Source organism: Schistocerca serialis, chromosome 4 (genome assembly GCF_023864345.2).
Source record: "Schistocerca serialis cubense isolate TAMUIC-IGC-003099 chromosome 4, iqSchSeri2.2, whole genome shotgun sequence".
Taxonomy (NCBI): Eukaryota; Metazoa; Arthropoda; class Insecta; order Orthoptera; family Acrididae; genus Schistocerca; species Schistocerca serialis.
The window spans coordinates 435,142,558-435,166,902 of NC_064641.1; the positions used below are offsets into that span (position 1 = coordinate 435,142,558).

Sequence of the window (24,345 nt, forward strand, 5' to 3'; positions counted from 1 at the left end):
CAGAAAAATTACAATATTAAAGTAAAATTTTACATCTAGATTCAATAGATCGGTCCAAAATTAGTGTAGTGCGAGATTCGAGACAACTATTTTGGCTTGAGTGCTACTAACTTCACCACTATGGCAACTGTTTGCCAGAACTTGATGGAAATGAACAATTTATAAATCCTTCCACATCGCAGCACTTTGCTGAGGACTACAAGCGAAACAAGGAAGTGGACAATGAAAATGCTTGCATACAGCCCCCGAGGTCGATGTTTGGATGGCCTGAAGGTTGAAACGATTTTATGTACCGGCTGGGAGCGTGCAAAATCAGAAATTGCCGGGCTGACCTCGCAATTGTTGGAGATAATCTACGTGCCCTCTAAGGCGGAGGTAGTGTTTTAAAGTGCTGAAGGTGTCAGGAGTTGACTGAAAGCTCTCGGGGTTGTAGGCACCAAGGAGTGAGCTCTGCGGAGAGGAGATCACATTTTAAGTGTTGCATTTATGATGTAGGGAGTGAGTGGTCCTCAGTGATTCTTAGTTTATTCTCTTGGTACAGAAGGCTTCAAGATTTTCAACGTACGTTTCCGAGTGCGGTCGTGGATTTCGGTTTACGTCATTTTCACTGTTCTGGGCTAGTGTTTCAGTTTTGTGAGTGAGTACATTCTAGTTTCAAGGGGCGTTCAGTAAGTAAAGTAACCTTCTTTTTATGAAAGCACGTTGATTTCATTCGGGATTACAACACCACATTATTCCCCACTCTTTTGCCTACAAAAACCTATTTTTCAACACAATCTTCTTTAAATGCTTCTTATTGCGACGGTCTGTATGCCCGCATAGTGCCGCTCTACAGGTCGACGACGGAACCGAATGTTTCTGCATCAGTAACCTCCGCATCCTAGACGTAATGCTTCCCACGGAATGCAACCTTCACTTGGCCAAACAGATCGAAGTCGGAAGATGCGAGATCCAGGCTGTAGGGCGGATGAGGAAGAATAGTCCAGTGAAGTTTTGTAAGCTCCTCTCGGGTGTGCAGACTTGTGTGAGGCCTTGCGTTGGCGGAGTTCCACAAAACGTTGTTACTATCAGATACGAAATGCATAAGTAACTCCGCGACGTCTTTGTTTGGGAACCTTCGATCACCTCGAATGAGAGTGACCAGACGTTCCAAAATTTCAGGAGTCGCAGCTGTGTTCGGTCAGCCAGCATGCGGGAGTTACGACAAGTCTCCGTGATCTTGTTGCAATGGTGACAGACATCTTGCCCAACGGCCCATCCTGCTTTCGTTCATTGTCAGGTCTCCGTAGGTATTCTGTTAACAATGAATATTTCCGATGCTCTGGATTACCACCAGAAGAAACTCAAGGTCACCTCTCTGCTTGGAACGCATCTCGTTTACAGATGCAATTTTTTAAAGACACTTACAGCGCCGCCACCAATCGGAACATCATGAAACTATAGGTACTGAAGCTGGAATATTTTACAATGTCCCACAACAAATTCCGCATTTTCTCAACCAGAACTGACCGAGAGAGAAACTTCGATGCATTTCTTGTCGATCACCCCTCGGAGACAGAGATCTCAGACTGAGGTGACATTAATTAGCTGGAGGTGGCGCTGGATGGAAGTGATGGGTTTTGGCTCTGATTCAACCAATGAAAACTAGACTTCATTTCCATAGTATGTATTGTTGCGAGTTACTAGAAACGGTCTGGGAGCGCTGTAATGGCACCTATGAGTCATTTTAGACGTAGTTAAAATGGTACAGAGCAGTTGTTAATGGTACACTAGTAGTGACAATTTTAATTGTATGTCGCGGGTCAAACCGAGGTTCTATTTAGATTGGTAAGATACCGTATTGGGTCCAGCAACAAACGATTCTGTTTGAATCTGCGCCCTAATTTGTTCATGCGCTGCATATCGAGTGCGTGGAGGTGAGGATTAGGGGGGACTTGCATGAAATGCATTTTCTTTTGCTATGGTACAGTGTGCCTAAGATATTACAGATGAACAAGTAAAATTTTATGTGGTTTTTAGCAATAGTGCTATGCAACTTTAAATTCAGTTTTCAAAATTTTTCCTTCGATTTTAAAAATTACTATAAAAATATCCATTTTAATACGAGGGGCCGTTCAGAAAGTAACCTCCGGTTGATTTAAAAAAATACACCAAGTTAAATAAAAATATTTTAATATATACATCTTACAACTACATCTTTGCACTATTTTTCTACATAGTCTCCATAGCGATTGAGGCACTTATCGTATCTCTTCACAAGCTTTGAAATTCCTTCTGCATAAAAATCACCCGCTTGTGCCTGGAGCCAGCCTGTGACCGCATCTTTGAGCTCTTCGTCGTCATCAATCCGCTGTGACCCGAGCCATTTCTTCAAATGCATGAAGAGGTGATAATCACTTGGCGCCAGGTCTGGGCTGTAAGGTGGATGGTTGATAACGTCCCACTTGAAGGACTCAAGAAGGGCCGTTGTTCTGCAAGCAGAGTGAGGACGGGCGTTATCGTGCAAAAAAACGATACCGGAAGTCAGCATACCACGGCGTTTGTTCTGTATAGCCCGTCGTAACTTTTTTATTGTTTCACAGTACACGTCTTGATTAATGGTCGTACCACGTTCCATGAATTCAACCAACAACACCCCTTTGGCATCCCAAAACACCGTTGCCATCAGTTTTCTGGCAGAAAAATCTTGCGAGGCTTTTCTTGGTTTGGTAGGCGAATTTGAATGTGCCCACATCTTTGATTGTTCTTTTGTCTCAGGGTTCACGTACTTAATCCAGGTTTCGTCACCGGTCACGATTCTGTTTAACAATGGTTCTCCTTCGTCCTCATAACGTGACAGAAAGTCTAATGCAGAGGCCATTCTTTGACTTTTGTGGTGGTCGGTAAGAATTTTGGACACCCATCGTGCACAGAACTTACGGTAACCCAATCTTGCTGTCACTATCTCGTACAAGAGAGTCTTAGAAATCTGTGGAAAACCAGTAGACAACTCCGACATTGAGAAACGTCGATTTTCACGAACTTTTGCATCAACTGTCTGAACGAGTTCGTCAGTCACCAATGATGGTCTACCACTCCTCTCTTCATCATGAACGTTTTCTCGTCCACTTTTAAATAAACGTACCCATTCACGGACAACTCCTTCACTCATAACTCTTGGTCCGTACATGGCACAAAGCTCACGATGAATAGCTGCTGCAGAATATCCTTTGGCTGTAAAAAACCTTATGACAGCACGCACTTCACATTTGGCGGGGTTTTCTATTGCAGCACACATTTCAAACTGCCACAAAAACTAAACTAGCGCAGGTACGACGTTCACTCGACCACGGCTTGATGCCGACTGACCTGTTGAGTGCGTGAACGCACAGATGGCGTCGCTACTCCCCCCACAACCCGCACTGTGACCAATCGGAGGTTACTTTCTGAACCGCCCTCGTACATCTGCACTTACTCCTTTTCCTCATCACCTATTAAACCAATCACCGCCAAAGTTGATTTGTGTTATGTCTACATAAATATAAACCACTATATGTAACAAATTTTGAATACCTTTGATAAAAAAGATTTTATAAGGTTGTTTATATTTTTGATGGGAATCGGTACAAGTTCAGCACCTTCATTTACACAATTTGTCTTAAACAAAACATTATAAATCTTAGTTCTGTGTGTTTGTTTGTTGCACTCTGGAAGCGTATGGGGCAAATATTAAACCATTATAGCACAAATGTTCTGAGGAAAAGGTACAGAAGGGTCAGAAAAAGTAGTTTCCGAGAAAATAATTTAAAGCTTAACCTCATATTTCATTCAATTACACCTTCTCATAATACTCCAAAATTGTGCTCAGAATTTTCTCTCAAGATCTTCCTTTTCTAGGTCCTGAGCAGACATTTCAGCTCTAGACACACAACATAGATCAATTCTCTCAATAATTGTTAGAGTCAATGCGTCAGTCATATGTTACGGCGTCTACGTTTCAAGTTTTACAACTGAAGATGAAAATGTTTTCTTGGGGCAAGATAACATTCAGGAACCCTTTTCTTGTCGGTGTAGAAACTTTTATTCATCAAAGAGTTGGGAAAGGAAACGTGGGCAGAAAACACTAAACAACATATATTTTTTCCATCACTTCCCACGTTTTTTAGAAAACGAAATTTTGGGAAATAGCTGTCAGTAAATTTTACTACTGAATATAAACAAAATCAGAAAATGAAATTTTTGGTCACACTGGCTCACGTGCCGGCTGGTGTGGTCGAGTGGTTCTAGGCGCTTCAGTCTGGAACCGCGCGACTGTTTCGGTCGCAGGTTCGAATCCTGCCTCGGGCATGGATGTGTGTGATGTCCTTAGGTTTGTTAGGTTTAAGTAGTTCTAACTTCTAGGGGACTAATGACCTCAAATGTTAAGTCCCATAGTGCTCAGAGCCAAACTTTAACTACAATATTCGGAAAAGAAAGTTTGTAATACTTTGAATGCTTGTGAACTGATACTGAACAAGTTTCAGGAAAAAAACCACCAATGTCAACGACTCTTTAAGTACGATATTAATGAAAAAACTGCACAAACTGACCGAAGTAGCAAAAAACAAAAAGTCATTGCGCACTGGTAGTATAAACATTTAACTAGGTGAATATGCACCTGATCAACTAAATGAATGACCTTAAAACTTTATGAATGTTCGCTGGCTTCGCGAATACATCGTGGACCAAAGAAATGAAGCTTTGATATGCGCTTACAACAAAGGCAATAAATCACAATGCGCAAATTACCGAGAAGTAAGTTCAAAAACGTTCTGTTACAAACTGTAAACTGAAATTATGAAAAGCGATTAATACCTTTCGTAGAAGTACGTATATCTGAGACGTAACATGGTTTTAGACAAGGCAGATCATCTACTGTCTATTCACTTTGACGCAGGTAACTGTAGAAAGAACAGAATTTAGATTACCAACATTATATTTTTATCGATTATGAAAAGGTGTTTGACAAGGTTAGACTGAAAATGTTATCGAAATCTCTGCGCATCTGATTACAGTAATTCAGCCATTAAAAAAAAACGAAAATGAGGATCCTCACTGTAAGAACTAGGGCAGAATCTGCCAATAGTAATAAAGTAGTTGAAAAAGGCTGCCCACTGCCCACATCTTTTTCAGTGTTTACATTGGCAACCCATTCGTAAATGGCTCATTATATTAAGTGACACATTAAGAGGTAATAATTTTAATTTGCGCTGCTACTGTTTATAATCAGTTTACAACGGAAGACTCTGAAGAAAAGGTTCAAATTACGGTGCATAATTTGAATGAAATAGCCACTAAACAAGGAATGAGAATATCGACAGATAAAAAAATGTGAAAAATGCGATCGAATTTCAAGAACTGGGGCCCATAAGAACTAAAATTATTATAGCTAAACAAATAATTGAACGAGTAACAGAGGTTAAATACCTATGTGGCAATTTTAGAATTCCCAAGTAAGAGTATGGAGAACTAAAATTGCTCAGATATTTATTTAGCAACACAACTTACATTGAAACATAACGCACTAAAATAAATATTAATTAAATGTTAGGAAGTAATAGCTTTGCCTTTGCTGTTGCTTGGTGATAAATTACGACGAATCGTATCATCAGAGATGATGTTCCTACGCTTGGTGTGTGATATTCGTTACTGGATCAGATAAGAACTAAATGTTGATCCCATTCCAGCTAAAAATGAGAAACACGAGACAACTTTGGAAATACCATGTCCAACCCATGTCTAATAATAGAATAAGAAACCTGCAAAACAATGTGTCCGAGTAGGAAAGAAAAACGTTAGACGTCCCTTAAAGACATGGGGTCAACAATTCTAACGCAGAAGAGACAAAAAGGCCTAACCCTTAAGGACGGTTATGATAATGATGACAATGACGACGATGATAAGATGTAACAACCATTCACCTTGTACCTATCTCCTACTTCTCATTTTAAGATTTTCATGAATATTGTTTGACATAGGCCTGAATTCGTACAGGACTCTTCTCAAGGATCATTATTCAGAGCGGTAACTTCATCGGACGTCCAAATACCTTGGAGCAGGCCCGCTGGAACGCTTTCAGACTGGGATCCATACTTGGCTTGGAAACGAATGACTCACAGGAGCTGGTTGAATTCCTGCGTTCTCGCGACGCAGCGGACCTGGGCGTTGATCACTCCGTCTTCTTGACGGATGAGGTACGTATCATATTGGCACAAGCGATAACCCACACACACACACACACACACACACACACACACACACACACACACACACCACACACACACACACACACACACACATACATACATACACACACACACACTCACACACACATACACACGTACGCACACGCTCACATTACTCAAATACATTGAAAGCTGAAAGTCTGAAAAGCGTCAACTTGGCACAACAGCGACAGACTTGCTTCAACAGTTGAAAGAAAGTTTTCCTTACCAAAAATTTCAAATGACTAGTGAAATTTCGAACTAATATAGTAAACAAGTGAACTGGTATGTAATTCAACGTCTAGTCGTCATCGTGCTCGGTAGAGGTGAAATACTAACAGGAAAGAAGTAGGAGAGTGAAAGAAATAGTCACACTACTTCTTTAAGAGGAACAATCCAATGGTAACAGGTTTTGTAAGAATCACTAAACGTTAATCTGTATGGTGTTTTAGTGCATAAAAGAATCGGCTTTGGTAGTTAGCACTGTGTGTTAACGTCTGTTTATTGTATGTTCGTAGTTTCAGTTCATGGTTCACCTCTTGTTGCTTTCCTGTGACCAATATTTCTCTATGAAAGCACTTTCAAACTCGTCGTATGTCACCCTAAATTCAGGGAATCTACCCAGCTGGCTGCTCCTTCTTCCATCTGCCTCCATGCAAAATCTATCTTTTCTATGTCTGGCCATTTCAGACAGTGAAAAAACGCCAATGGATGCAGTCTTCTTCCCTGTCGGAATCTGTACCAATCTCTGTCGAAAGCTTTTACTTAGACCAAACTAATTAGTACTATGTTGTTTACTCGGGGTGTATTGAGGGTCGTCGCTTCTCTCTCTAAGGTATCTATCACGAAGTCACCCTAGTTATTGCTGCTAGTTCTCACAGTGCCAGCAGCCTTTGTTAATTCCGTCTTGACCTTGGCGATTTCCACCTCAGTTGTAATTCGTACACTGGTCTCCAGAATTAAAGCAACGAAAGGAAATTTTGCAAAGTTGTGTTTATTTTTCCACGAAATAGTATAAACAGGTAATAGTAAAGTAGAAAGCAAAACGGTGCTCAAAAATGTTCTTCGTTTCTTTCCTACTTAATGGGTTTGCACACACATTCCGACAACTGGTTAATGTGATCAGTGTGTGGAGTAACTACCTCTGGCAGCATTGTAGGCTTGTCAGGGGCATTTTGTGAATTGTGTCATCAGTCTCATGTTGAGGCAATAACGCCCATTCTTCCTGCAGAACTGCTGGCAGTCTTGGAGAGTTTTTGGTGGATACTGACGTAATGCAAGCTGTCTCCCTAGTGCACCCCAGACATGGTCTACGAGTTTCAAATCGAGAGAGTGAGCAGGCCACGCCATGCGTGCAAATATATCCCGTTTCTAAGAAAACATCAGCCACCCGTGTTCTATGAGGTCGAGCATTACCATCCATCAATACGATGTCTGGGCAAATGAGGTCCCAAGATCTTGTCACCATAGGTGTCAGTAGTTAAACCTTGCCCATTCACCCATACAATTTCACGAAGAAAGGGCCCAGAGGTTGACGTAATCCTTGCCCACAATATTCAGTCTCTTTAGGCAACGTGTTCCACGTTCCCTCCAGATGCGAATCCATTGATAATCACTCTCCAGACTAAATCAGAACTCATCTACGAAAACAAAATTGGCCCAGTGTTCGAGCGCCCAGGTGGCATGTTGATCACTCTACTCTAGACGTACCCCTCCGTGAATACCCGTCAAAGAAAGACATGCAGAATGTCTCCGACAATAAAGGCCACTCTGCTGAAGCCTTCTCGAGACCGTTTGCCTCTATATAACACGTCCAGTGGATATTGCGAACTCACATGCCAGTTGCCGTGCAGTACAAAGGCGGTACTGCCTTGCCCTTACCGCCAAATAACGGCCCTCTCTTCTGAAGTCACACGTGGTCGGCTCTGCCCTGGTCTTCAGGACACAGTTTCCGTCTGTGTACACTCTCCATATCTGAGAAACAACAGAACGATTCACACTAAGCCATCTGGCCAAATCATTCTGTGACTGTCCTGCTTCCTTTCTTTGCTGTCCCTCCACCGCAAAGAGTCTGGTAGAAATCTCTGTACTATATTGCATCGACTGTGACTGTGTACACAGCGATTTTGGATGTGGGGCTGCCCGGCAAACACTACATCGTTTCATAGGTGCTCTGACGTCATCATTGACATGGTCGACCGGGGTGCAGAACACGATCGTATGGACACCTGGTTGACAGTTTGTATGATTATATCGTGAAATAGACACAGGACGGGGAAATAGCGATTTCTTGCTTTAATTTTAGCCACCAGTGTACATGTGGTACATACCATATTCTTGCCTTGCATGATTCAATACAGTCCCTTTCAGAGATTATTAAATCCTAAAATTTCGTCGTGTCACGGTACGCCACTTGTAATCTCCATTCCAGTAAATATAAGAGATCGTAAAAGAACTTAATTTTTCATCTTCAAACAATGGAAAACGTAAGTTGCTGTATTGAATGCATTCACTTTGATGATTCTGGCATTGTAGAAAGTCATTCACACCAAAAACATCCACTGACTATTCAGTATTCCTATTCCACTGGAGCATTTCCTTCAATGCGCTGTTAAAAACTTTGTAACTCAACTCTACGTGTTTCTCATTCATAGCGCTTTCGCCGTGCGGGATAGCCGCGCGGTCTAGGGTGTTTTTTCAGGGTCCGCGCGGCTCTCCCCGTCGGAGGATCGAGTCCTCCCTCGGGCATGGCTGTGAGTGTTGTCCATAGCGTGGACCGATGACCTGAAGGCAAATATCTACCTAGCCTTTTCATCAAATTTGTTTATTTACATTTTTGGGTTACTCAACAACTACAAATTATCTGTCAGCTCATCTACACTAACACGTTAGCAAAAGGAGAGTCATAAAAATTTAACATCTTTACCTTGCTTGCGCGAAGACTTCTGCTTAGATGGTCTCAGAATTCCTACATTAATCTAACACTTGGTGGCTTCACAGAGCGGCTATATTAGCGACTATATTAAAGGTGGAGAAACATATTTTTTCTGAATGTAGGGCTTTGATAAAAAGACACAACATGCAGTTGAAATTCTGTGTTGTGATGGGTAATACCTAAGGGGTGCGCAGACTTTAAACATTCCATGTTAAAGGTTTCAAGTGTAAAATCTATAGTTTGTCTACGGGTGTAATTTTCTGTATGGCTATTGCTTTAATTATATGCCTATAAACCAGGAGGATGTTAACAACGCTGACACATATATCATACTGAAGTATTATACACGCTTATGACAGGAGCTTTCGTATCTAGGAAGAGGATTGTGTGGCTACTCGGTGGATTGTGGTTGTCCAATATTGAATGGGCTGGTAATTTGTTGCACTGTGGCCTGCTCTTCGCCTGTTAAAATCTACACTTGTCAATGGCGACATGTGTCAGCAGTACATGGCTCCCGATGATAGCAGCATGTGTAGATCTTCATGGTTGCGCAGTCTGTTAGATATCATGTCCCAAACCATGCCAACTCAACATTTGGCTGCTATCAAATGCTCTGATGTTATGTTTCTCCCCCATTCTACTGTTGTTTCTCATGCGGGCAGTAAATAAATATGCTGTTTTAAACAAATTGCTCTTTTATTCGGGACATTGGAGATTCAGTCTCCATCCTGCCATCTTCATTTACGTTTTCCATGGTTTTTTTAAATGATTTCAGACAAATTTCAAAAATATTTCTAACCTAAGGCGACGACCAACTACATGTCCCATACACTAAATTGTGAGAATGTAAATAGGTGTTTGAATGAATTACGTCTTTCTTTCTGCTTAAACTGTAATAGATGACATGTTCAGTATCACTGTAAGAGTGATCCAAGATAAACTGAATAAAATTACTATTTCTATCATTACTAGTGTTACAGGAAAAATTCTTGTCAATGAGTGACTCTCCGTCTACACATTCTTACAGTTAATCACACATTTATGCCAAAATCATATCAGATAAAACAAAAACGTGATATCCTAACTCAGCTTAGTAGCTAAAGTAGTCTGTGCATGCATGCGCTATACTAACACTGAATTCGAGGTGACAGATTCGAGTGATAACGGTAAAAAAATTATAATCATTGCTATTTTACCGATAAATAGAGTACAAGTGACAGATAAACGTCATTGTCAGATTATATACTGTTTGTTGTCACCTAAACGCTTTCATAGTGCCGCTTGGAAGTGAGGACACTTCAGACCGTATACGGTGACCCATTCACAGGATTGCGTCGCTAAGATAACAACAACAATAATAAAAACATTCACTACAAACACATTCCGAGCAAAAGTATCCAGATGCTAGTTAGTGGACATTAATATGGGGTGTATCCAATATTCGCAGTTAAAACGGATTGAACTTTGATGGAACATTTCCAGCGAGGTGTCTGCACGGATGGCACCCCATTCTTCCTAAAGAGAGGGGACCAGAGAAGGTAGTTATGTTGAACACAGTTGTCTAGAGCCAAGTCGACGTTCTGACTGATCCCAAAGATGTCGCAAATGGATTCAGGTCTGGACTCTGAGCCGGCTAATCTGCTTCAGGAGTGTACTGTCCACAAACCATTGCCTCACAGACCCTGCTTCGTGACAGGGTTCACTGTCATGCTAATACAGTCATCGTCTTCGAACTGTACCTCTACGGCTCACAGTACATAATGCTGTAAAACATATTCATATCATTCCACATTTAACCGTCTTCAAGAACAATAAGAGCACCACGTTATAACCACGTTCTCCAGACATTCGACAAACCCAAACCATCGGATTACAGCAGGCCACAGCGCGATTTGTCACTCCAAATTATTCGTTTGGAGTCATCCATTGTTCAATGGCGTCGCTCTTTCACACCGCCTAAAACGTCACTTAGCATTGACAATAGAAATGTTGGGTTTGTGGAGCTCCTCGACCAGTGTACCCCACTCTTTTCAGTTTCCTATGCACAGTCATTGTATTAACTGGACCGCTGGTAGCAAGCACTTTAGAACTCAAGAGTGATTCCTTCCACTGATTTCGTACCAGTGTTACAAACACCGTCCGCACTGCTCGACACTCCTTGCTCGTCAGTACACGAAGCCTGCCTGCTGTTGGTTTAGCTCTGGTTGTTCCTTGCCATCTCCACTTCACAGCTGCAGCACCCTCAGTCATCTTAGACAACTTTAAAAGGTTTCAGATGTCCGTTATAGATTTGCTACTCAGGTGACATCCAGTGGGTAGTCCGTGTCGCTGAGCTCTCCTGACCTACCTATTCTGTTGTAACTGCTTCTGTATAGACATTACGTCGCGCCTCTTTTTGAACTTTCGGATCAGCCTCCCGTGACACCTAGTGATCAGCGCCACATTACACACTGGTTACATCTATGTGGCTCCATTACTTGTTAGACAGTCTGTTGCTTACTTGACGATGAGAATGGTAGGTACTCGCGAAAGGTCTGACTTTCATATAGAATTAACGCAACAAGTGTACGTAGAACATTCACTAGGATATTTATGAGAGATTTTTACATGGAACAATAATCACAATTTGTGCCAATGTGCAGTAATAAAAACCGTCCCACTTATCGACTGAACCTGGAATCTCTGAACCAATAATGCCATGCGCCTTTGCTTTTCTCTACTCATGTCGTTTAACATATAGTATCGGGCCACAACAAAACCGAAGTGATGTTGTTCATTGTGAAGTTGTTACAAAACCATGTTCCTTTACAACGTTAATCCGCAAATGACTGTTCGCTTTTCATAAACACGTTTCATGCCACAAATTGTTTCCCAATAAATAAAACATATTTCCTGTCACCAATAAAAGAATTAAAGAATACTTTGTGTTAATCGCTATTTTTTGTTACAGCTGAAGGTTTTATTTAGCTACGGTGTGTGGTCACCGCACGTCGAACCAAACCTCGAAGGCGCCTTCCTCACAGAGTCTTCAATCCAGACGCTCATCGACGGCCGTTTCCACAGAGTGCCCGTCATGACAGGAGTCACCTCCGGAGAGCTGGGTTCGTACTTTAATGTTACAATGGCAATCTACATTACTTCACTGTGAGACAACTGTGCAGGTTATTGCATTAATGTTTACTAATATCTAGAAGCGTAATTTAAACGATGGCCATTCACTCATACCTCCGGAGAGCTGGGTTCGTACTTTAATGTTACAATGGCAATCTACATTACTTCACTGTGAGACAACTGTGCAGGTTATTGCATTAATGTTTACTAATATCTAGAAGCGTAATTTAAACGATGGCCATTCACTCATCTCTCCTATCTGAATTACTAAACAATGGATAGTGGGCTGCAGAATAGCTGATTTTACATGTTGCTGATATGACCGAGATTAAACTCTGCAACTGTAGGCGTTATGCAAACAGTGTCTGACAGAAAAAGAAGCCGCGCGGTCAGATTCGCTTTGCCACTGTTCGCGCGGCTCCCCCCGTCGGAGGTTCGAGTCCTCCCACGGGCATGTGTGTGTGTGTGTGTGTGTGTGTGTGTGTGTATGTGTGTATATGTGTGTGTTGTCCTTAGCGCAAGTTAGTTTAAGTTAGATTAAGTAGTGTGTAAGCCTAGGTACCGATAACCTCAGCAGTTTCTTCCCACATGAACTTACCACATTACATTACATTAGCACAAGAAAAATAACAAAACTCCTGGCGTTGCCAAGTTACTATCAACCGTCTTGAATTATTTAGCTATTGCTTTCTGACCTCTACGCTGTCACATATTTCACGATAGTTAATTAACCCAGTGGCAGTGGACGGGTAGCTTACTAGAGACGTTTTATAGGACCCCGTCGGAAAACATGTATGACATCTGACTCAGGGAGGCTAACACGGTGACTGCATGCTTACTGAATAAAGGGCCTTCAAAAAGCTTGAGCCGATTCCGCAAGACCGTATCTTCAACACGAATGAAGATAGTAACTTGAAGCGAAACTATAAATTTCCCTCGGCGCCAGCTGTAAAGGGCCGGTTCATGTTGTTCACAATGGTGTTCTCTCTAGTGCAGTTAGCGCATTCATACTCAATCTGCGACCATTCAAGGTGGCGATTAGAAAGAAACAAAAGCCGTTTTGCGGCATCCGTTTCAACAGCTCCAATTCAATCAATACGTGGTGCGCATGTTTTGTCGACAGTACAGCCTCAACGATGGATCAGCCATAAGTGGAGAACCGTTCTCAGATTTTACCATTTACCTCCAATGTTCCCATGTGGCCGTATCTTGCGCTATGTAATTATTGTGGAGGTTTGTGAAAGATTTTCTCCAACTGCAACAACTTTAGATGACCTACAATTTCGCACAGACGCAGCAGTGAATGCAATGACCCTGGACCTTGTAACCTAACCTAAATTTAGGTTCATAATTTTTCATATTTTATAGAAGAAAAGAATTGTGTGAGAAATTTCTCATACCAACTGTACTCTCGTTTCGGTAGAAGCCATCACACCTGGCAAACGACGTTATTAAACATACCTGAATGAATATACGTAATGCAATAAATGTTAATAGAATTATCATAAATTCTCATTTTGTGAAAGAAATTGACTGATGTTATCTCAGGTTTAGTAGTTTACAATCAGTAAAATAATGTAGATGGAGTTATGGGGGGAGAGGGTAAATGTTGAGTTTTCCATTTGCCAGACAAGCCAAAGCCGTATGCAAGAGGTGAAAAAAGCACAGATGCGTAGAGCTCCATATAATCCTTGTTTCTGTAGTCAATTTACTCTTCTGTGTGTTGGCTTGTGTATGTATATTGAAGTCCACCATTTCATTCTGTTAGTCATGTCATAAGTTTTACTTTTTGTGTTTCTGTGTGTACTGTAGAGTCTCTATTGTTTGTGGGGTTCGGTTGCGTTTGTGTTCTCGAACTGTTTTCATTTTCTCTAGTTATACTTTGATTCTGTGGTTGAGTCTTTGTACTACATATGTGTTATAACCATTGTTTGAGGCTATGAGTTGTTTGGTTTGTAATTCTTTTTCATAATATACTTTGCTTAGTGGGATATTATTTAGTCTTTGTAACATGTCCCGTGGGGGCAATGGTTTTTTATTTTCTGAGTGATTGTACGTGGCACGTATAATTGCTTCTCTGGTGTTGGCTTTCTGAAGATGTGTAGCTCATTTGACTTCCATTCGATTTTGTGTGTACAACAGTGTTATTTGCCTTCCGGCAAATTCCCTGACTTCTTAACAGATGTCCTACCAGCCTGTCTCTTCTTCTTGGCATTGTTTTCTATATATTCTTTTCCTCGCCGACTCTGCGGAGAACCTGCTCACTGCATATCTTATCAGTTCACCTAATTCTTCTGTAGCGACACATCTCAAATGCGTCGGTTCACTTCTGCTCCGATTTTCCCACAGTCCATGTTTCGCTACCGTTCAATGCGTGTTCGAAAGATAAATTTTTAGAAATGTTCTCCTCAGAGTAAGTCCTGTGTTTGATACTAATAGACTTATCTTGGCCAAGGGTGCTCTTTTTGCCAGTGCTTGTCTGCTTTTTATGTCCCCCCCTTGCTCCGTCTGCCATGAGTTACTTTACTGCCTAGGCAGCATAATTCCTTCGTTATCACTAATTCTGATGTTAAGTTTCTCGCTGTTCCCATTTCTACCACTTCCCACTTCTCATTACTTTCGTCTTTCTTCGATTTACTCTCAGTCCACATTCTGTATCTTTAGACTGTTCATTTCATTCAGCAAATTTATTCTCCTTCACTTTCATTGAGGTTAGCAATGTCATCAAAGTATTTTATCACTAATATCCTTTCACCTTAAATTTTAAATCCACTCTTGAATCTTTTTTTTTTTTTTTTTTACTGGCATTGCTTTTTCGATGTACAAATTGAGCAACAGGGACGAAACACTACATCCCTGTCTTACACGATTTTCAATTCGTACATTGTTCACTCTTACTTTTCCCCCTTGGCACTTGTATATATTGTATATTCCCCTCCTTTTCCTGTAGCTTACCCCTATTTTTATCCCATTTTCAAACATCTTACACCTTTGGACATCGTAGAACATGTCTTAATTTTTTCTTACTCTTTCTTCCATTATCGATCCCAACGTCAGCACTTCACCTCCCGCGCCTTTATCTTTCCTAAAGCCAAACTGATCGTCATCTAAAGCATCCTCCATTTTCTTTTCTATTCTCGTACATATTATTCTTCTCAGCATTTGGACGCATAAGGAGAATTTTAGTATGGCTAAATCTCTACCGCTATTTTACTGAAAATACTTATCTATCGTTGTCCGACAGGTTACCAAATACTGAACAGCACAGAGAAAATCGAGATACTCAACAGCCAATTCGTGGAGTCGGTGGCACCCTGTTTGCATCTTTCGACTGCAGAGCAGCAACAGGAAGCAGCTCTCAAGCTGAGGGAGTTCTACTTCGGCAACGATACTATCTCTACGGACGATGCTGAATCTCTTGTGAATGTAAGTAATCCAGAACCTTTTTTCTCAGTTCGTAGGGAAGTCTCCCGAGTCGAACGCTAGTTCACTGATAAAGGAAACCTTGTCTATTTTCAATGTAGTGTGTTAAGTTCCTTTCTACGAGTAAGCCATGTACATTTGTTTGAGTGTGCGTAAGGTTATATTTGTTGAGAGTTGCCTTAATACTGCATCCACCAGTTGATGCTAATACTACACACTTATAAAAATGTCATGACCTATAACAGTTTTACAAACATAGAATTACAGTGAATTTCGCGATTAATATCACCCTCCTCCTCACATTTCCGCTTTAGCTTGTCGAAAAGTACGACAGTCATTCACATCTGTTTCTGTTTCGAGTTACCACCTAAATTCACGTTGGGGTAATGTGAGGACATCAGAGATCTACATACATTCTTCTGCATATAATGTAAATTACAGAATGCAATTGTTTAAGACTAGCTATTAACCCGCGGCTTCGCCTGCGCACTTATATCTGACTTATATTTAACAATTATGTACAGTGTTGTCAGGAAACGTTCGAAAAGGTTGTAAGGGTATTGCAGGGTAGGCTTTGCTGAGGGATAATTGTTAAGAAAAAATTCGATGCATTGCTCTGTATGCTTGGTAATTAGAATTGAATTTAGCCAATCAGGCCGCTGAGTGAGCAATTTCAAGGAAGAAAAGACGAAAGATTGGCTTTAACGTCCCTTCGACATCAAGGTAATTAGAGATGGAGCACGAGCTCGGATTGTGTATAGGATGGGGAAGGAAATCAGCTGCGTCTTTTCAAAGGAACCATCTCGGCTTTTGCCTGGAGCTATTTAGGGAAGTCACGAAAAAAGCCAAGTCCGGAAGCGGGTTTTAGCCGTCGTCCTCCCAAGTCTAGAGTGCTAACCAGTGCGCCAACTGGCTCGACGCGCGATTTCAAGCGACCCGCCAGACACGGCGTCGGCAAACGGATTCTTCGTTTGGTTTTCTAAACTCAAACAAGAGAGCGAAACAAAACTTGTACAAGGGACGGTAGTTAGGATCGAACCAGAGCCAAAGGCTGAGCAGTCTCTTGCGCTATTACCTACGCTAAGAGAATAACTGACACCAAACTGCATCTGGCGGGCTGCTTGAATTAGCGCTCGCAACAGCCATAATAATTGGCTAACTTCAATGTTGATTAATTTCCAAATGGCGCAACTTATTAATAGTTTCAAAAGAATTATTTTTCAGCATAATCTAATTATATTTGATACACACATATCACACATACCTGTACACATACTTCGTCTCTAATGAATTTCTTACTGCAGTTTCATTCGAATTCGGAAGAAACTTATAATTCTGCCAGTAATCAATTGTCGTTTCGAGAAGAAAACTATCGTAAGGAAATATCTATTCCCCTCTGTTTATCACCAAGCGTCTCCAGAGGTGCACTGAACAACATAAATGAGATTGGGATTCATACTTATGAAGTGTTCCAAATCAATGCAGGAACGTCAGATAAATAACTGGTTCAAAAAATGGTTCAAATGGCTCTGAGCACTATGGGACTCAACTACTGAGGTCATTAGTCCCCTAGAACTTAGAACTAGTTAAACCTAACTAACCTAAGGACATCACAAACATCCATGCCCGAGGCAGGATTCGAACCTGCGACCGTAGCGGTCTTGCGGTTCCAGACTGCAGCGCCTTTAACCGCACGGCCACTTCGGCCGGCCAAATAACTGGTTCAGTTGTATATAGTTTTAATGGTTCGAAATCACTTGTTAAGTCCGTATTCAGGTTTTCAGGAACCGTGAGACGCCTTGCAGCCGCACTCCGTGAACCCTGGGCTGCTGGCAGGTGACAGCCGCACGTGAAGGTTCATAGTACCTTTACACCTGAAGATGGACTTATAATTAGCCGAAAACCGGCCGTGATTTTGAACTAGTAAAATTAAATACAAATGAATCGGATATTTATCTGACTCTGCTATGGTGCTCAGATGTGGGTTTCCTTCGAATCAACTTTATTATAGGAAAGATTGTTTACGGACGTTTCTACATGCCACTCCACCTCATACTCACTTGCGGCCCTTAACAGCAGGAGGGGTCATGTGTACACCAAATTTGATTCCAGTAGTTTCTGATTTATGCGTTTGTTACACATCTTTCAACCCCAAAACCTCAGTCGTAGGCTTGCTAGAGGCGTCTTGAGTTTCACTAGTAAGTCTAGCGACGCCAAAAAACTATGGATTTGAGACCAGTATCGGTCAGCATCGAATATTTTTACATGTCGTGTTTTCTCACTACTACGTCGCCTCTAGGGCTGCTTACAGTGTTGACCCCACAATATTTTTATACAGATAATTTTACAAATAATACAATGGATATAAAAAATTTGGTTGCATTTGTTCCAGACGCTCCTGAGTTAATTTTCTATGACATCCAATCAACCTCATATGCATGGGTGTTAGGTGGATCTTAACCATACACATGCGTGTGCACTAATACCCAACAACGATTTTTATCAAATATGTGATATAGGAACACACAAAAGACTAATAAACAAACAAACAAGTACTAACATTTTTATACACATCAAAAAAAGGTTTGCATCACCTCGGTTCCGAGAGTTCCGGAACCTGGACAGAAAATTGGAACAGAGAGAGACATAAACGTCATTACCGCCCATTTTATTGCTCATGAAAACCACACATTGCATGTTGTACCACCATACAGCGAGAACTTCAGAAGTGGTGGTCGACACTGATGCACACACTGCTACCTCTAATACACAGTAACACCTCCTCTTGGATTGATGCAAGCCTGTATTCGTCCCGGTATACATCAGGGCACTGTTGGTCCAGATTGTCCCACTCAACGGCAATTCGGTGTAGATCCCTCAGAGGGGTTGGTAGGTCACGTCGTCCATAAACAGCCCTTTTCAATCTATCCCAGGCATGTTCGATACGATTCATGTCTGGAGAATGGCCACTCTAGTCGAGCAATGCCGTTATCCTGTAGAAAGTAATTCACATGATGTGCACGATCGGGGCGCGAATTGTCGTACATGAAGACGAACGCCTCGCCAATATACTGCCAGTATGGTTGCATTACCGGTCGGAGAATGGCAGTCACGTATCGTACAGATGTTACGGCGCCTTCCATGACCACCAGCAGCGTACGTCGGCCCCACATACTGCCACCTTGCTGCACTCGCTGATCAGTGTGTCTAAGGCGCTCAGCCTGACCAGTTTGCCTCGAGACCCGTCTCGAGGCATATGCAACACTCATCGGTGAAGAGAATGTGATGCCAATCCTGAGCGGTCTATGCGGTATGTTGTTGTCTCTATGTATCTACTCCATTTCCGGACAACAATCGCTTTGGTTCACTCCGAGACGCCTGGACGCTTCCCTTGTTGAGTGCCCTTCCTGGCACAAAGTAACAATGCGGGCGTGACCGAACCGCAGTACTGACCGTCTAGATATGGTTGAACTACAGACAACACGAGCCGTGTACCTCCTTTCTGGTGGAATGACTGGAATTAATGAGCTGTCGGACCCCCTCCATCTAATAGGCACTGTTCATGTATGGTTGTTCACATCTTTGGGCGGGTTTAGTGACATCTCTGAGCAGTCGAAGGGACTGTGTCTGTGATACAGTATCCACAGTCAACGTCTATCTTCAGGAGTTCTGGGAATCGGGGTGATGGAAAACTTTTTTTGATGTATGTATATTAGATATAAGTTAAATGTGGATTTTATATAAGAAAACGGAGTTCGACTTCTCAAGTGTCAAATGAACGGTCCTTTTCTTTCACGTTCGTCCAAAACTGGAAATTAGTTGTCAAACGTGTCTATATTATAGTCATGCCTTTAGTCTATTGAATCTCATGTGACTCACAAGCCAATGGTGCAGTCCGACATCTCGAAACTTGCTCTGAAGTTTTATACAGGACAATTACACCAAAAGAATCACAGTGTAAAAATTTTAGCTACCAAGACACACTACAGGTATTTTTATAGAATTTTGAAAACTGGAAAATTCGTAGCCCGCCAGATAGCTGGAGGAATATGTATCCCTTTTTTACAGCGCATGCGCAACACGGCAGTCACATACACTTCGTTGATGGCGCATTAGCAAATAGAATACGAGGCACAATGCAACTGTAATTTGTAAGCCGAATTTCAGTTTTTGTTGATAGTTTGTCACAATTGTACACAGTTACTAATCATGAGAATTCAAAACTCTTTTAATATCCATAACAATTAGCAATGATTGGTAATAACATCTGTCTTTGTGGAGGTTCCAGAGCTTCGCGGATTATGAAATTCAGTTTTCAACCTAGCAAAGATTAAATACGAAAAACTTGATGCGCTGTCGAAATCTCCCATTTCTCCTGAAGACCTACGTATTGGTTATTTATCAGTTAATTTCTTGGAAATTCTCTCGAATGTTGTCGACATTTCGTTACAAATTGAGGAAATACAAATATTAGAAGGAACATAACTTGGGCGATTCTGTTAATTGTAGTTCGAACTATGACTGTTGTGCTAATAAAACCCCCGAACAAAAATAAACTACCCTTCCAAGACGAAAGTGAACATGTGCAATAATAGTTTTCAATGACAAACTAAAGGAAGTGAATTTTTCTTACACAGTGGGGGAAGAAAACATTTAAACGTAAGGAGTTTGCGTAGCCAGCTTCATTTCGTAATATCTGAACACGAATTCTATAAATACAAAAGAGATTTACAGGAAAGTACGTAATATCCATCAAAATGAAACTCTCAAAAGCACGAAAGAAAAACTTTTCGAAAGATTTAGAACTGCTCTTGAGAATTAGTGCACTGCTACCGAAGAAGATCTACAGGACTGGGCGCTCTGAATTACAAATGGATGAATATTACTGATTTCCAGTCTACTTGGACTTGGTTAAACAGAGTCGGGAAATTATACGAAATGGAAGTCGCAAAATTTCGAATTTTATCTCGAGTATTCCTGTAGATATGTCATTAATAGGTAATACTATAGAAAAATTCGTAGCTGTTTTCGAAACGGAGCTCCTTCTTTCCCCCAAACTGCTGTGTATAAATCAGGTTCCGTGTAGAAATTTCGAGCAGACCTCAATTTATCTTTTCGAGAAGATAAAAAGTATTTATCTATCTCCAGGAACATAAAGGTAAATTAGGACAACATTTTTTAAAAAAGACTGTTTACTAGCCAAAATCTTGTAATCTACATAGCAAAATCAGGAAAAAAAAACGGGAGTAATGTTACATCTGAAACGTCTTCTTACCACTTGCAGAAAATAATTCATTGCTTTTGTTGGACTCTTGACCTGGACATAACAACACATCTGTCTTTAGAAGGATGCCGAAAAGATTCAGCCTCTCAATAAATTAATTTTTCGACATAATAGGTGATTTTTCACCAGATTGTCAGAAATATAATTTCCAATAGCTCATTGTCATTTCAGGTTTATGGTGGGACAGTATTGTTAAACTTGAGTCATTTATGCATTTGCAGTTTGCATCACCACATTTGTCGAATTTGATCAAGTATGACTCGTACACAGCACAATCTGCAGAACAACGGATATGATGGTTTCTTACTCCATTCCAGTTTTGATAAATAAGTGTAATAATTACCGTGAATTCACTGAATGAACCAATATTTTGTTTGGGGTACGTGGTGTAAGAAAAATGTTTGTTTTTATCATCCAAGAGACACTTCACACTTTTGTGAAGACTACAGGGAACAAGCAAGGAAGTTTTTATTGTCAGTAAAACATACATTGCTCAAAAATTATCATAAGAACTATGCTACATGAATTGCTAATAAATAATTAACGCCAAAAATTAAAGTCCCGACTGATGGAAGACGTCTGTAATATAACACCGTACATTCCCTAGGTTTTCTGTTCTTTCTGCAACAGTCAAGCTGTCGATATTAACTGCAAGTTATTCAAAAAAATTAATGATCTGATACATTTTCGGTATGGTCTGAATGCTCCAGATTTGCGTGTGTGCACTATGGACTTCGCGCTACGCGGCACTACGTTTCGTATCACGGCTGCCTCTGCTTATTCGACGATCGCCCTGTGTAGGAAGGGACTTACAAATCGCTGTTGTTAAGTGGTTCTTCATGCGCCAAAAGTTAGTACCCTTAACGTTCTTTTAAATACTTCAGCTAAAATTTTGACAATGCATTTCTTTCGGTGTATTCTTCTTATGTAAAAAGTTTCATGATAGGTTTCGACATATCGGATTCGGCCATTCCGTTGTATTCCTCATATGAGATGCTCCAACAAAATTTCTCTAATATTACTTTAAATGGGACCGTATAAGCATCTTTAAATCGTAGTACACAGTTTTGCTGCAGTCTGTTAGTTCTCTTCACTTCTTTCAGCATTTATCCGTTGTCTGGTTGTTTGCTGAACAGATTTATTGTTACCGCAACTGCTAACTCAGGTCTCAGTACAAAAGAGCTGACGACATGTCAGGTCTGTTATGTCACCCTCCGGTCGATACCAAAACGTAGATATGAAACATTTCTTTTCTGGACAGTATCTCAAGCTTCGAAATTTAGTGCAGACTTCGTTGAACTTCAGTTACGCAAATAGTAAAATAATTTTGATTGTTAATAACACGCAAAAGTGGTCTAAATTATTTGTAAGTATAGTTCGGGCCGAGAATGGAATTGGGAGTAATTAAAGGGATAGTACTGAAACAGATTCCAGATAGTGAGGTAATCACATTCCTTTAAAATCACTAGAATTAATTTTCAGCACAGACCAAGATACACGTAACTACATGTGAAGATGAGAATTAATGTACTGTGCGTAAACGACCATTTATCCCACCTTCAATCACTTCCAGCACAGATATACATTCGGATATTAATCAAATAAAGTTGAACAGGAAACTAAAATAAAAAGAAAAAATACAAAAGCTGAGATGTAAAAGCATGAAATGATAGTCCAATGGGGAACGGTTTATAAGAATCTGAGTCTGGCCGCACCACTTTTTATACCACTGGAAATACTTCAAAGGTTTTACTGGTACTTATCAAATTCCAAAGACAGAATGACGGGCGATGAGCTAAATCTATTGTTCAAGATCTTCTTTGTAGAACATGTTCGCAGCTTTAATATATCAAGGAGAAAGAAGAAAGATTACAAAATAGTACATGACAGTTTTGTATTTCGAAACAGTAAAGCACTCGCGACGGAATTCCAATTTTGCCTACTACCGGAGCAAATAATTGGAAAAATTCGTCTGAATGGTATTTAGAAGAGCCTTTCACAGTGAAAACTGTAATTTTTTTGTAATGTAGTGACATATGAAAATACAGTACAGGGGGTGGGAGGGGGGCATTAAACACAAGGTGTACAAAATTCTAGAATGAATAATATATGTAAATAAGAAAGTTAAGCCTAACACAGAAAGAAGGAAGCAGTTGTGTGTAGATAACAGACAAGACATTAAAGAACTACGCACAGAATATTTGAAAATGGAAAGTGTACTGATGCCATTGATTTATAATTAAAGATGAAACGAAAAAAATGGAAAAGGAAAATCTAGCACTGGAGACACGTATATCAACTGAGTGGAAAAGTAATGTCGGAAATAATTAGTGAAGTCAATAGGTGAAAAAACGTTTAACCGCGAAACTTGCTAGGAGTTAGAGTTTGTTTGCGGCAAATTAGTTTATCCACTTACGTTTGGGAAGAGTAAGTAGGCGATCGTTACTGTGAAGCAGTACAGGAAACTGTTACACAACAAATCGAATTGATAAATTGTGTTCAAAGAATATAACTCCATAATTTCAAAGAAAAAAGACTGTACTTGATAAAAGTAATTTTTTCTTACTATATTGATTCATATAACGGTTGATATAGCTACCTTTTAAACTAGTGTGATATATCACAATTCGACACATAAATTATGAAACTGCAGCAACATCAATCAAATTAACAGACAAATCATTTCTTTTCTTATAATTCAACAACGACATGATGTTTTTCGAGCCAACGGACGCGCTGGTTAGGAAAGTGGCCGAGCTAAGTGACACACCAGTGTTCTATTATGAATTCGACTATCGTGGGGATATCGTCGAATCAACTAAGTGGGGTGAGTATAAAGAAAGTAACGCACCTAAATGAATCTCTTTGCTGTCAAATATCTCATGTTGCTGAAATAATGCAGTGACATCGAAGTAAAGTTTGCTAAAAATGAGAGCAGTCACGCTCATCTGTGAATGCCGTCCAAAAGCTAATCAGTTTTCTCACATAATATGTCTGCGCCACAGAGTAGCAGTCGACACCAACACCTTTACCAGCCAGGATGCCCACTTCTGCCCCAGAAAGGCTTGCGTAGGTTCGGCGGGTGGTTGTCTTTCACTACTGTAGCGAGGGCGGAGGGAGAAATGCTCACTCAAAAAAGCGACTGACAGTGTGCGTGACCTTAATGATACTGAACAGCTGTCTGCTTTGCAGCGGTGTAGTGAGACAACTGACTGGCGTACACTACATGCGGCTTGCGGGGTAGACAGGGCCGTGCAGGTGCTCCATGTTGAACACAAGACATTTGCAGTCGGCCAGAGTATCAGTCGATGACACAGGACGACTCTTGTCAGTGGTATCAGTTCGACGTC

The 24,345-nt window shown here is 40.8% G+C and overlaps 1 protein-coding gene across 1 annotated transcript in view; it reads left to right on the forward strand.

Moving 5' to 3' along the window:
• The window catches only part of LOC126475043 (acylcarnitine hydrolase-like), a 96,597-nt gene that overhangs the window by 50,886 nt on the left and 21,366 nt on the right, over positions 1-24,345 (forward strand). Inside the window, exons 5-8 of the mRNA XM_050102590.1 lie at positions 6,013-6,212; positions 12,128-12,278; positions 15,533-15,714; positions 23,693-23,822. Of these exons, the coding sequence (XP_049958547.1) occupies positions 6,013-6,212; positions 12,128-12,278; positions 15,533-15,714; positions 23,693-23,822 (663 nt within the window). The remainder of the gene's footprint in view (positions 1-6,012; positions 6,213-12,127; positions 12,279-15,532; positions 15,715-23,692; positions 23,823-24,345) is intronic.